Source organism: Thamnophis sirtalis, unplaced genomic scaffold (assembly GCF_051295495.1).
Source record: "Thamnophis sirtalis isolate CommonGarterSnake01/CBP01778 unplaced genomic scaffold, rThaSir2_p1.2 scaffold_9, whole genome shotgun sequence".
NCBI lineage: Eukaryota > Metazoa > Chordata > Lepidosauria > Squamata > Natricidae > Thamnophis > Thamnophis sirtalis.
In genome coordinates, this window is record NW_028261389.1 from 48,770,410 (window position 1) to 48,785,714 (window position 15,305).

General features: G+C 36.2%; 1 protein-coding gene across 1 annotated transcript in view; it reads right to left on the reverse strand.

Moving 5' to 3' along the window:
* The window catches only part of SRGAP1 (SLIT-ROBO Rho GTPase activating protein 1), a 178,919-nt gene that overhangs the window by 61,899 nt on the left and 101,715 nt on the right, over window positions 1-15,305 (reverse strand). Inside the window, exons 2-5 of the mRNA XM_014053233.2 lie at window positions 11,477-11,672; window positions 9,881-10,043; window positions 6,057-6,119; window positions 191-373 (exon numbers count right to left, since the gene is read on the reverse strand). Of these exons, the coding sequence (XP_013908708.2) occupies window positions 191-373; window positions 6,057-6,119; window positions 9,881-10,043; window positions 11,477-11,672 (605 nt within the window). The remainder of the gene's footprint in view (window positions 1-190; window positions 374-6,056; window positions 6,120-9,880; window positions 10,044-11,476; window positions 11,673-15,305) is intronic.

The following is a 15,305-nucleotide window of genomic DNA, read 5'->3' on the forward strand; positions in this document are numbered from 1 at the left end:
AACCCTGAAGACACCAATGAAACATCAGCTTCCCCATCTCTACAGGAGAAGACCACGCATGTGAGTATGACACTATTTTATCTCCAGCCCAAATTAGTAAAATCTAACACAAAACTATGACCAAAGTGTAAATGAATTTTAGAATTACTATCATTTTAATTTCAAACAATTAAGGCAAACGGATCCTTACTTTTTCCTTCATTTTTTCAATTTTCTTCACTGAACTCCTTCTTTGGTGTCTTTCCTCCAATCGAATGTGAAAAACAGGATCTCCTGATCTGCCAATTTGTTTTTCTTCTTGCTTTTCAGCCTCTTTCAATTTACTTTCTGCACTGATGCTCTCGGTATGATACATATGGTATGTTTTCATAACCTGTGTCCAAAAGAGTTAAAAGTTACAGATAAGATTAGAAAATGAATAAGATTGCATCATACACTATTTTAAATTATTGCTTTGTCTGTTCTGGGGCTCGGGACAGGTTATAAGGGTGTCTGAGTTATATTATAAAACCTATAATTGGAAAAAATTACATAATTTTTAAAAAGTATATAATTAAAAGTATCATGTTTAATTTAATTCTACAGCACTGTACTTTGTCTAAGGATTTATAGTTTAATATGTAATTATTTTCACAAAGCATTTTTAATTTCAGTTTAGGAAGAGTAACATCAGCTATTAGGGAGGTAGGCTCTTAAAAGAAAGAAGGGTCAAGTATAAAATATGCAACCATGTATCAGTGATATTTATTTATTGAATTAAAATGTTTATAATGACTCATTTGCCATGCAAATCTAGATAGTTAACAATAAATATGCAAATTTGGTCACTTTCAGATGTTAATATCTATACAACCATGATTGATTATTTGTAGGTTCTTATTCCCATTCCAAAAACCACACTTTTAACTGTATGCTGTGAACAGACTTATAACATCTGTTCCTGTTTATTTAATATGTACAATTACAGGTAGTCCTCAACTTACAATCACAATTGAGCCCTACATTTATGTTGTTAAATGAGAAAATTGTTAAGTGAGTTTTGCCCATTTTATCACTTTTCTTGCTACATTTATTAAGTGATTCACTGCAATTGTTAAATTAGTAAGACAGTTGCTACATGAATTTAGTTTCCCCATTGACTTTGTGTGTCAGAAGGTCACAACAGGAGATCATATAACTCCAGGACACTGCAACTGTCATAAACATGACAGTTTTTATGTTTATTTGTTGTCAAGCATCCAAATGTAAGTCACGTGACCATGGGGATGCTATAATGGTCATAAGTGTGAAAAATGGTATGTCACTTTTTTCTGTGCTGTTGTAACTTTGAATTGGTCACTAAATGAACTGTTGTAAGTCAAGGACTACCTGTGTATTGTTTCTAAAAGCATATGAAAGATAGTTTAGTATTTTGTATGGTGCATCACTTCAGGTAATAGAAATTCTGTTAATATCCCCAAAAATAGTATTTGTATTTTTTTCAAAAATCACTCCAGTGAAAAGATATGGAGATGAAACATATTAGCTGTGTCATCTGCAACTGTCCTGTACTACAGAAAGTCTCAACCGATGGTCACTTGCTTAACCATGAATTAACAATGGCCTCTGAAAAAGTCAGCTATAGCCTAAGTTTGAACTTATAACTGTTGGACTCCCCTCATATTGATATGAATGCAATTTGCGCACTTGGCAACTGACTCACATTTACAACCAGTTGCAGAAGCTTACTGTCACGTGACCGTGATTTGTCAAGACTGCATAACTTAACTTACCTGACTCAATTTATGAACACAATAAAAATGTTTATAAAATTAGACCTGACTTGATGACTTGACTTATGACCACTATAATGGAAATTCCAGTCCCAGTTGTGATCATAAATCAAGGACTACATATACTGAGGAATATCAACAGAAATTTTAGCCACCCCTCTTCTTGGTCATCTAACATACAACATTTTCAAACATGAGAGACCAAGGGAAAAAAACAATGTTAATATTTCATGTTCACCTCCCAAAAAAGTGCAACTGTTTAAGAATCATATTAACTTTAATGAATCCTTAAGGTAGCTGCACTTTTTATAAGGCATGGGCTTAATGTAATGCCTAAAGCAGTTCTTCCAAATTATTATTTAAACAACACGCTTTAAAGTAACATTATTATGACTTAGAAAGTGGCAGAACTTTCCTTCCATCTTTCCCAGCAATAGAACTTTCTCTTGGAAGCGACTATAGATTTTCACATAATAGGATAATTTAAGCCTGATTATTTGTTCCTTGAAAGAATATTCCGGATTGATTAGTTTGATGATTCAAAAAAGCACCTTTCGCTCATACTCAGATTGTTAATTCATTGCACTTTTGCTTGAACAATACAGATTTTTTTTCCATCTGAAAGCATTAGAACTGGAGGAGGTGCTCACGTTGCGACGACACGACGTGCAATCTTGAAGTCCTGAGATCGCAGTCAATATTTTTGCCGCTGGATGGTCCATATGGACCTAAACCATCCCGCAGAGATGGTGATCGGGAAGAATACGTCTTGCTGATCTCAGGGACCCCGCAAAGTCCCTGATTGATCCAAGTGAAGTACTTCTAACTGGCGACAAAAGCGCAGCCACAAGCTGATGAAGTTGGGTAGCTCCGGAATGGAAGGAAATGGAAAGAGAAAGTGTGTACAGCTGGTGAGGAAATTTTACTGTTTTAAAAGAGACTGCCCCAAAACCCCCTTAAAGCTAAATTACATTTGGGAACAGAAGAAATAAGCGGCGAAATTAAGCTACATTGGATTGCATTGGACAGTGTGTTATTTTTCTTTTAAAATGCTATTTTATGGATGGAATTTGTAAGTGAACGGATTAGTTTTTCTTCTTCTATTTTTTTTATTTTTGTAACCTATGATGGAAATACTGGACACCATCTTGCCCAGGAGCTGGCCAGGTCCTTGAGGCTGGTCTGTTGTTCCTGGGAGAAATAGACCCTGCATGGAGCAGTATCTATGATTACTCCCAGATGGACAGGCAGTTCGTAGGATTGAAGTGGCTCTTCTCTACATTGATAGACAACCATGGTGTTACAGTGCCTGAATAGTGATCCGTAGGTTCTCTGTAGCCTGATGGGCCAAGGAGGATTGAATCAGGATATTGTCCAGGTAAAACTGGGCATGCAAGGGCAGAGCCTAAAGATAAGCCACCAAAGCAGCCAGTACTTTTGTGAAGGCTCTAGGTACTGCCGATAGGCCAAATGGTAGAGCCCAATACTAGTAATGGTAGCCCACATATTGAAATCGGGGTATTGCCAGTGTAGGGCAAAATGGGCACATGTAGTAAGGTAAGCCTCAGTCAATCAATGGATGTGAGGAAGTCACCCTCCCAAACAGGATAGATTGGAGTGACTGCATCTTGAACCGCTGGTATACAAGGTGTCGGTTCAATCTTTGAGGTCTCCACCCCACACTCATGAGGCCTTTGGAATAACAAACATGATCGAATAGGATCCCTGCCTTTGTTGGCCCTCTGGAACCAGCTGGATTGTTCGCAAGTCCAGCAAGTGCTATACTACTGTTTCCATGAGGGCCTTCTTTGAAATGTCTTTAGGGAGACTGGGCAACGGATAAAGAAGCTCAGGTGTGTGGAGAGAAATTCAAGGGAGAGGCCCAATCTCACCATCTTCCGGCCTAAGCCTTCGATATAATTTCCTCACATCGGTCGGCAAAGAGGGCCAGGCAGCCCCCTAATGGAAGGGTTAAACATGCAGATACTTGGGGCGACAAAAGGAATGACCTCCCCCTCCACAAAAGGCCGCTTAGACTGTCTACCTCTGGCCGATCTATCTGGATGTTGTCAGGATGCAAGTCCCCAGGGCCTGGTGATCCTAGTCATTAGCGCCATTTCCCCAATGCTTGGGTGATCTAGAGGCTTAAAAGCCTTTTGCGCCCTTTTCCTGCTCTTTTTTTTGACACTCTGGTGGTTTGGCAAGTTCCTGCCTCAGGCAGTACTCATGCCAGACAGATCGGTTTAATTGGAATGGAGCGCAAAGCTCCTTCACTCCATTTATCCCTGGATAGCTTGTGGAGTCGAGGCTCATTAACACTGCCCACAACCTGCAATCAAAGGAGGCATGTGCAATTCCTGTCAAGCTGGGTCTCTCTGACAGCTCTTAACAAGTTTTGACAGCTCAAAGAAGTGTGGCAGCCTCAGTGGCTCGAGCTAAAGTTGGCCGAAGATGGATTGGGGCTTGCCCCAAGAGAGGACCACTGCCTTTGGACCACTTCAACAAAACTTTTTAGGCGAGGTGATGACTTCAGCCTCTGCAGTCAGCTTGGAGAAGAGTGGGTCCATAGGGTTAGTTGGGCCCTGTGATTCTGACTCTGCAGCTTGAGTCCCGAATCGGGCTGTAGTTTTCACCTTAAAGAGAAGCTACTTAAAAAGGCTAGGTTGTAAAGGCCCAGTATACACTGGCTGATCAGGCCTCAGGTCATCTGAAAGACATAATTCCATTTGCCCTTCTTCCTCTGATAGCGGACAATGGCTCTTTTGGGAGGGAACAAGTGAGTATGGCTCAGGGAAATTTGGGAAATCCTTTTGAAAATGGGGAGCCAGGCAGTGGCCTGTGTCCACAGGGAAACCAAAGGTCACTGAAGATGCTCGCCTGGAGTGCTGGAGACCAGTAGCTATGTTCTGCCTGATAGCCTCTGCGATGACAGCCTGCATGTTATCTTGGGCTATTGGCTCACTCACCATCTCAGGGAAAAGGCCCGCTGCCACTGGGATGAAGGTCAAACAGAGCTCTCTCTCTTGGCCTCAGGCACAGCTCTGGCCATCTCACTGATCCCTGCAAAGATTTGCAGGTCTGACATTGAGCCTCAAAGCGCTGCGTAGCTTGCAGGCAAAAGGGAGCTCTGAAGAGAAATCTGCTCTGCAGCTCCCTCTGGAGACAGGCCCAGCAAGTACAGCCTATTGGAATGGCTTGATTTGCTTCACACATCTGACAGTTGGTTCTTATTACTGTCAGCTCCAGCACATCACTTTTCCAGGGCCTTTTGCCCCTTGCGCTCATCTTTTTCGGTTGCTTTGGAGCTTTTGCAAGCTCTTCCAGCTTTCACTATATTCATAGAACTGTGCTTTGCCCCCGCCTCTGGGAAGAGATTTCTGTTAGGGGCTGCAGGAGTAACCTGCAATTCCAATGCCTTTCTTACCGCTGAGAAAAGCCCAGCGACTCTACCGTTGAATGGGAGTCAGCCAGTTAACACTCACAGAAAATCCAGAAAACCTTTTCCTATTCAAAGAGATCCAGGAATGTTCCTAGGAATGGAAGAAATTTTGGCATGTCTGTCCTTGCTGAGGGACTGAATCAAAAGCTGGGGAGCCCTAGCAACAGAGGCGTGTCCTCACAGCGCTGACAGACTCAGTCCAATCAACTAAGCCATTCCTGGATGCTATCACCACCACAATGGAGAATTAATAATTTCAATTAATGTGGAAAGGAAAGCATGTAGAGAATAGCTTCTGAAAGTCTGTCGAACCCTTAAAAAGAGTAACTCAAAGTAGCTCTATCTTTGATCACATGACCAAGAGACAAAGGGAGTGAGGTTTAAGAATAGAGCAGTTGTCCAACTACATCTCCTCCAGCAATGCACTAAGAAAAAATATTCTGCGTTTTTTTTCCTTGCAACTTCTCCAACCATTTTCAAATTGAATACTTATTTTGTTGGTTTCTCCCACCATACCAAAGTTGATCACATTCTGTTCTTTTTTTGGGGGGGGAATATTATTCTGCTATTTGGCATATGGTCAAATGGACAGAGTCCTGAGCCTTTTACATAATTTTTTTCCAGTATTTCATAGGTTTTGAAGGAATAATAAAAGCAGTTAGTCTTAAACTCAGTTAGAAAGATACAGATTGTCTTTGGAGTCCAAATCAACCATCTCATTTGTTTAGATATCATCAGATTAATATTATTCTAAGACACGTTGACTCAACTGTAACATTTAAAATTATGTAAAAGAGGATTTTCAGTCAACAATTCTTTCCTTCAAGCCAAATCAATATGCTTACCGTGTAAAGCTCATTAAGAACCCTCATTAAATCCTCCTGAAGCTGGAATGCAATTTCTTTGCTCTGTAATTAAAAAGGAATTATTAGGAAAAGAAACATAAAACTACCATTGAGAAAAAACTAAATGAATTATTGTTTACACTAAACATATTCTTCCATTTTTTGTTCTGCCTTATGAACAGCAGAAATGTGTCCATGTGACAGCTGTCAGAAAACAAAACACATTGCATGACTCTTGTGAAGGCAATTAAGCAATATTAATTTTGTTACTCTGTGACAATTAAATCAGGCATAACATAGCGAAATAGAAAGTGTTGACATGTTCCTTTCATAACAGGGCTTTCTTTCTTCTCCCTTACATTTATTAATGGTAAGGATGTTGGACATACTACATATTTGCAAATTAGCCAACTGAATAATTATTGTAGCCACTCCGTTGGCAACTGATTGCTTGCCAGATTTTCTCAGCTACTTTAAAACTAGAACTCTTGTGACAAAAAAAAAGTTTTGCAATAGTTAGAATAGATGATTTACTTTTTGTAAAGCCACTGCACTTTTATTGAAAAAAATAGTTTCTGCTTTGTTAGATCCAAACTAAAGTTATTCAATTTAGCATTCTTAGCAAGAGAGCAGCTAATTAGAAAGCAATAAGTGGACCCAACATCCTCCACTGGCCATTCTGGTTGACAATTATGGGGTCTGGAAACCATAATTTTAAAGCCTTTTGTATGCTATTAGAACTGCCAATTTTTCAAGGACATATTAATTTATTATAAGTAGGCAGTTAATGTTCATGAGTTCGTTGATACATTAAATAACGGCATTTATATTAAAAATACAACAAGTAACCAACTTTTTAAAAAGCTTGTAAAATTGTTTTAAAAGGAGTCAACAGATGATATATTTGATAACACAGTGATATATCCTGTGGAAAATTAAGAGTTTTTTGGGGGCAGGGAGGAGATTGTGTTATATTTAGGGGGCGTGGTGGTAAAATCAGAAGGTCGGCAACTCAGCGGTTCGAATCCCTAGTGCTGCGTAACGGGGTGAGCTCCCGTTACTTGTCCCAGCTTCTGCCAATCTAGCAGTTTGAAAGCATGTAAAAATGTAAGTAGAAAAATAGGGACCACTTTGGTGGGAAAGTAACAGCGCTCCGGGCGCCTTCAGCATTGAGTCACGCTGGCCACATGTCCATGGAGACATCTTCGGACAGCACTGGCTCTTTGGTTTAGAAACAGAGATGAGTACCACATCTAGAGCTGGAAACGACTAACACACATGTGCGGGGGAACCTTTACCTTATGTTATATTTATTCTTTTACTGTTTTAATATTTTGCAATATTGATTTGTTGTATTGTAAGCTGCTCAGAGTTGCATGGCAGTGAAATGGACAGCATATAAATTTAAGAAATAAATACAAATAATTTTGTACATTTTTCAACAATTCACAATATTTTTGCTTCATTTGGCAACACAAACTGTGATATCAGGCATTAGCATACATATGGAAATAGCTTGCTTTGCATTTTTGCTTAGATCTGGGATCAAATCACATTGTTTTCTCATCTCTTTTTCTGCTGCTAAATCTTTCTACCATTCTGCTTTTCTTCTGTCTGACAATACCATCCTGCTCACCACATTTCTTATATCTTTTACCCTCAAAATTTCTGGGTATTTCTAACTGGCAATATTGTTTGCATTCTTAAACTCTTAAATGGTTAAAGTGTTCATTTAATTAACAAAAGTCCAATATAATGGAGAAGAACAATACAATGGTTGAATATTTAGTAAAAACAGTCATGGCTTTGCAAAATATTGACGTATAAATTGATTGCTTCAAATACGGAAAAAAATATTTTAAGTGAATTGCTACAGCAAATGGAACTTGAAAAATTGGAAGATTTGTTTAGCCTAAAGGATTATTATTTGCCGAAATGAATAAGTAATACTTATAAATGTAACTTGGGGGTTTCACCTTGTCCAGTTGGTGGGAGTGGTAGGTGCAGGCCAAGTTCATTCAACATGCATCGAAATGGAACTTATTTCACTAACTATTGTTTGTGGACATCCAAAGGAAATATGTCCCCTACTTCTTTTTTTCCAAATTTTTCCTAATTTTCAAGGACAAGATTCTTGGATCCAGCAGCTTCAAACACTTTTCTAATAAAAGTACAGATTTCTACACTGTACTTAAGAGTAAAATGTCATATTTCTGTTTATGTCTCTCTGAAGTTCTTTCTATGGGTTCTAATAACCCAAGGAGGAAAATATGGTTTAAAAAAATAAGTGACCTTTGAAATGATCTAATATCCACTTGACATTTATGCTGAAAAGCAAATGCCAGCATTTCTACTTAACTGGATCCTATAGCCACTGAGCACCTCACAGCTCTTCTAGTAGACTGAAAATTGAAGAACTGCTCCTGTCTCTGATCATAATCAGAGAGCAGATACAGATTTAATCAAATTAAGTGTATGCATGTGTGTTGTAAAAGAGAAATGTTTATTACTGGCACAGAATTAATAGAGCAATTAAGATAAACCTCTTAATTGAAGAAAGAAGATATTCTAATTAAATTAAATGTGGAGAGCTTATATAGCTCTTTCCCCCCTACCAAGCAACGTTAGATTTCTTAACAGGAAAATAGGCAATATTAAGTGCATACTAAAAGCTATTAGCAAAGTGACATTTCAAATTTATTTAGAACATCGTTACCATTCCACTGAGTACAATAAAGCTTTCTCCCAAATAAATATAGATACAACTGCCACCCAAAATGTTAATGTGTTGTTACTTTGCCCTGATGGGTATCTAAAAGTTCTTAGTAACTATCAGAAACCCTTGAGAAGGAAACACAGCCCAGGTTACATAAATTTAGATTTAATTACTTAATATCAAATCATAGTGTGGGAAACATCCTTAAATGTGATCACTACATTGCTAATTTACACAAACCCATTCCCTGATGTGATCTTACAATCTTCTTTATTTTATCCTCAAAAGCCACCTAAAAAATTTACAAAGTTCATTGCAGTTTTTTTAAGGTGGAGTTTTTAGCAAGATTGGTAACAGTTTTCTTTTTCATTGAAAATGTAACTTCTCACAAGTACTGAAAAAAAATAATAGAATTATCTTTTACATTGGCTTAGATTTGATATCCATAGAACAGGGGTGTCAATTTCAATTTCAATGAGGGCCGCATCAGGATTGTGTTTCATCCTGGGGAGCCAGGGTGGGCGTGGCCAGGGTGACTATGGCCAGCTCGACATCACTTGTGTTGGGGCGCCTGTGGTGGCCCAAGCAGTCTGCCAGCAAAAACGGGCTCCCAAGTTCCGTTTTCAGTTGGGAAGACCTCCTGCAACCCTCTGTCAGTGAAAAAAGAGTTCAAGAGAGCTGCACGCAACCATTACGAGTCCTGTTTTCGCTGGCAGAGGCACTGTGAGCCAGTTCTTTGCTGTTTCCAGGTTGGCCCCGCTGGGCAGATCTAAGCACCCTATGGGCTGGATCTGGCCACTGGGCCTTGAGTTTGGCACCCCTGCCATCTTTCCTTTGTTGGAGATAACACAATATACTTGTATTTAAAGCTAAATGCAACACAATATGTTGCATTTAGCTTTTTTGCATTTACAATTGTATATTCTTGTCACTTTCACCAAAAAAGTTAAAGTTTTTTTATTTTTTTCACTTCTTCTCCATATTAATAGTGAAAAATGTCACAATGAAGTCAATTACTAATTTCAATCTCCTGCAGAGTATTTGGTTTCAAATTATGTCTTTTAGATAGTTCTATTTCATTGAAAAGAGAAAAACAACATTATTATACCTTCTTGAACACTCTGGTGGAATCTTCACTTATCTGCATAAAACGCATGATGACATTGTTCAGGTAGATATCACTCAGTGTCGCATGGTCTTTGCTTTCTCTTCTTACTTGGTTGAGTAGTAAATACCAACAGTTTACTGGAGATAGAAGATTCTGGTCTTTCCTAGTAGCATACATATGTTACATAGTTTATATCATTGCAGGTACCATTGTGTTTATTTATTTTAATTAAAATATTTGCAACCATTAAATTATATAAATACATTTTACATAAATTATAAATAAAAACAAAACCAGCATTTTCAAGATTGTATTTATGTGTGAATTATATCTTAACATTCATTAAACACCCTTTCAATGTTGAAAATCAGCATTATGAAAGAACAGTAAAGCCGTCCAGTGCATATTTAAGGACAGTTGAGGTTTTAAATTTTTTTAAAGGTCATAGGTTTGGAATCAGACTCTAAGTTTACATTTTTAAAAATAAAGGCATAAATAAATATGTGCCATTTTAAAAGGTAACATACATTTATTTATCCTGTAAATCTGCTTTTATCAGTAGCATTCACATCTATGCAGGAAGTCAACAAACAATAGTGAATAAGGCCCTGTCCAGATGGTATGCTTTAATGTTTACAGTTTAGAGCTGTAGCATGAAACATAGGGAAGCTAGTCATAAAACTAGAAAAGCTATTCTCTAGGTGGCACAAAAAGTGAAACAAGTAGAGACATTCTGGTTTTACACTCAGTAATATCTGGAGGAAAAAGATGATTCCATGTCAACCTTCATAACTTTACATAATGATATAAATACTTCAAAAACAGTTTTGTTGTTGTTTCATAGTAGGCACAAAGGCACTGCATTTGACATAAACTTTGGAGTTGGGTATCCAACTAATTTAAAACATAGAATATTGCTTCATTTCTCCGGCTCTAAAATGTTTATTTTCTCCTGGAGAAAATTCATTTATCTGGTCACTAAGCATCAACACTAACACTGAAAATCAATAATGGATACTACATAGTACAAAATATAGAATATTCCAAGATTTGTAAGGGAAATTTGTAAGTAGTTGAAATCACCAAATTCTCAAGTGATTATGCACATTAAAAATCAAAATGCAAAAGGATAAATATTGCTATTTTAATAAACAATATTGAGATTAAACATTATGCAACTCTCAAATGAAAAACATTTATAAATGAAACAAATGAATTATATTCAGATTCATAGTATTAGTCTAATATAACCTAACCTAGTCTAGGAACAAATCACATATCTGGATATTCTTCCTAGGAAATACTGCTTTCAAATACTTTGGTATCCTTGTTAGGTCTGGAGTACAGTATTAATAACCAGATTATAAGACCAAAATAAAATTATTTGTTTCACATCATAATGTAGAAGTCATCCTTAGAGCATAGTTGAAATTTCATGGAGAATATCTATTTTTCAAAAGGTTAGGATGTCTATAGAAAAATTGGCTGAATGCAAAAAGGACATAACATCAATTCTAGTCCAACAAACCATGGTTGATTGCACAGCAATTCTCAAAATTAATTTAGCCTTCTATTGTATAAGGAACGTCAGCTTACTTGTACTGTTGATGATCTTTAGTACTTCTTGTTTTTGCCATGAATCTTTCAGCTAACTTTTCAAGACTGCGTGAATATTCTGTTTCTATTTCTGCCTTTTTACGAAAGAAGTCTTGCAAGTCTTGAAGAAGCTGCACTCTCATCTCTGTTTGCTGCTCCAGGCATTTTTGTTGTTCTATTAGCTGAGCTCGAATTTCTATATGGAAATATAACAGTTTGGTTAGAAGTATACTAATTTACCAGCAATCTTTCTCATACACATAGTTTCATGAAGCTTATACCATACAATTTAGGAATAATCAGATCATTAGCAAGAATGTACAAATAAGTTCATGGACAGGCTACGTTTGATGCTTGTCAAAGGAAACATGTTAAACCTATAATTCGTTGGTTATCAATGAAAATTTTGGAGAAATTAAAGGAGTTGCAGTCAAATCAAATATATTGTTTCTACATTCCATGAGATCTTAGGAAATACTGCTTTCGGTATAAATTCTGGTTTTACTCACAGTAATGTCTGAAGGAAACAAATGATTCCATGTTAATCTTCATAACTTTACATAATGATATATATTTCAAAAACAATTCAAATTTTGCTCTTTTATAGTTGGCACAAAGATACCGTATTTGATGTAAACTTTGGGGTTGGGTGTCGAACAAATTTAAAACATATAATATCTGCTTTATTTCTCCATCTCTAAAATATTTTTTTTCTCTTGGAAAAATCCATCTATATGGTTATTAAGCATAACACGAACACTGATAATCAATAATGGATGCTACATAGTACAGAATACAGAATATTCCAAGATTTATAAATTTCCTGGCACAATCATTTTATAAATGATGTATCATATTGTTTTGAATGTGCTAAGCAATTATATTTCCTTGATTATTATGAAAAGTGGAAGCTTTTTGGTAGTGCCTTGTCTAAGATCATCATGACCTTTCATCCTGAAATCCAGGGAGCCTTCAAGTGAATTAGCTAATGAAACTTTTGGAATACTATTGTAAATCTGGAAATCTCTTCCTAAAGACTTAAATATCTTGCCTGCTGAATGAAGGACAGTAAAAAAATAGATCTGGCTTTAACATTTAAAAATGAGGGCCAAGGAAAATATTTTTTTAGAACTGATGTTGCTGGGTCAGACTTCTTCTGTTACTTGCTTCTATAGAAAATATAACAGGTTCACTACATTATACATTTTCTTTTAGCAGATGTGTCACATCACAGAATGACATGATGTGTTCTTTATGTTAAACACTGCAAAGTGAGAGGAAAATTCATGTTGTAGCAAACTCCATATCTTATAAATGTTCAGCTTCTTTCACATTTTTTTCCTAAATGCAAATAAAGCACACACACACAAACACAGACAAAAGGACATTGTTAGTCTTAGGAATAAATATTAAGATTCTCTTTCCCCTTCTGATCTTACAACTTGTTCATAATTTTCCACAAGTCATGGGAATATATATTTTAGTAGGAAATTACCAATACAATAATATGTAAGTAATTATGTAACACATGTTGACAACAGTAGAAATCCAGAACGTTAACAAAAATTCACCAAGCTTCCAATCTGCATTTGAAAGAATTTGAGGTGATTTGAGGACCATAAATCAGAGTACATTCATATAGACAAGATACCAGATCAAACAACTGCAATGTTAAGTGAAGAAATCCGGCATGATAGAAAGAGCTCACAGTTCAAAGCTCTAGAAAGCTCTTATAATATCAGCTATATCCTCTCTCTCCAATGTTTTTCTATGGAGGAAGCTGACAAATACAGATGTAAGTCACTGAATGATGAAACATCAAGTAGTTTATATTTTATGTATGACTCATTGGACTCAGAAACAAATTCATCACTGGTCGGTCTATTCTCCTTCCTAGCCATATTGTTCATTTTTAATCTAATCTTAGCTTTGAATATTGCATGTAGGCCCGGATTCCTGTGAGTTTTGTGGATTCCAGATTTTCTTTGGCATTCTGAATTCAATGAGGTGTCCCTTCTCTCTTCAGGGTATTCTGTAAAACATCTCCTTTAACACAAACCCTTCAGGGTGTTATCTGAGTAGAAGGTTGGTCAGCAAATGCTGGAGAAATTGTTTATAACTGGAGCTGGTAAGAACATTCCTAAGGTAGTATCACCATCTGTCTTGAGAGAAAAACTAAATTATAATTCTTCATATCATTTTTCTTTTTTTCTTTACTTCCAAATGTTCCTCGGTGCAGAATTTTAACCATCCAAGGTATAAAACTACTTACAGACAAAATAAAAGGATGAATTTCAGTGGTTCTTGAAATAATGAGATCATCATTAAGGTTTCTTCATTTTGGTTTTGATTGTTTTTTAAATGGCTGCTAGAAAAAACTAAGGAGTTTTTCACTATAAAAACCAAATACAGAAGCACTGGCTGAATATTGAATAATTTTTATAACATTTTTATTTCATTTGATAAACATAAAACAATGGAATATATGTATCAACTTAAGTATGAAGGCATACAGGTAGTCCTTGACTTATAACCATTCGTCTAGTTTAGTTCAGAGTTATGACAGCATTGCCAAAAGTGACTTACGACTATTGCAGCATGGCGACATGGTTAAAATTCAGACACTTGGCGACTGATTCATATTTATGATGGTTGCAATGTTCTGGGATCATATGATCACCTTTTGTGACCTTCTGACAAAGAAAGTCAATGGGGAAGCCAGATTCATTAACAACCATGACAAGAAATGGGGCAAAACGCACTTAACACACACTTAACTGCCTTGCTTAGCAACAGAAATTTTGGGCTCAATTGTGGTGGTAAGTCGAGGCCTTACTTGTATTTCAACAATATTGGAAATTAGATTTATCAAGAAATGATAGTCAACTTAGCCAGATATTTAGTATTACTCATAGTAAGTCCCAAACTGTAGCAAGATGAACTATTGTCAAAAATGATGCTTTAAGTACAGACTCCTTTCCAATCCATTCATCTGAATTTTTATTTTCTTTTAAAATAATAAATTGGCATATTTTGTTATTGGCGTGCATTTACTGTATAACCAATAGTTTCATTAAATAAAACTGTAAAACAACATATTGTGGACACAATCATTCTGAGATGTGAATCTCAGTTGTGGCTTGTCAGACATAATGAAGTTTGAACAAATTTGACATTTCCTGTTTTGTTCAACTGCCATAATTTAGTCGTATCATGTATGGAAACATGGATTGAAACCAATAACAGCTTATGAACCTGGGAAAGAAAGCTTGTCCTGTGGATTTGTCAGATGGACCTTCCATAACTGTGCAAGAGTAAGGTGACAGTGATACAGGATAAACTTCCAAATGTTATGTAGAATGTAATTGAAGAAAAACTGGTTTATATAAGTTTAAATTTTGTATGCTTCCCAGAGTTACCATGTAGGAGTTGGGTGTCCATATAAATTTGTTAAATAAATAAATAAATAAAAATACTGTTGCAGTAACAACATTGTTGTAAATAAAAATTAGTTTTCCTGCAAAATATCTTACTTTAAAATTGAACAGTTGGCTTAGATTAGCTGAAAATACAATAGTGAAGGCAGCTGAGGTATTTTTCGAGTTGAATGTTCCTTTGGAAAGAGAAAATTGTTTTAAATTTAGAGTTTTCTCTTTTTCAGGTATTAATTTTAAATAATCCATTATATTTTTAATTTTTATATTCTGTTTAAATTTTTAAAAGTTGTCAACCACTCTTAATAGTGAATCTTTCTACCTAAATAGTATAAAAAACAAGCAAAATATTTAATAAATAATTGCAGCAATGATATCTTCACAGCTGGAATAAT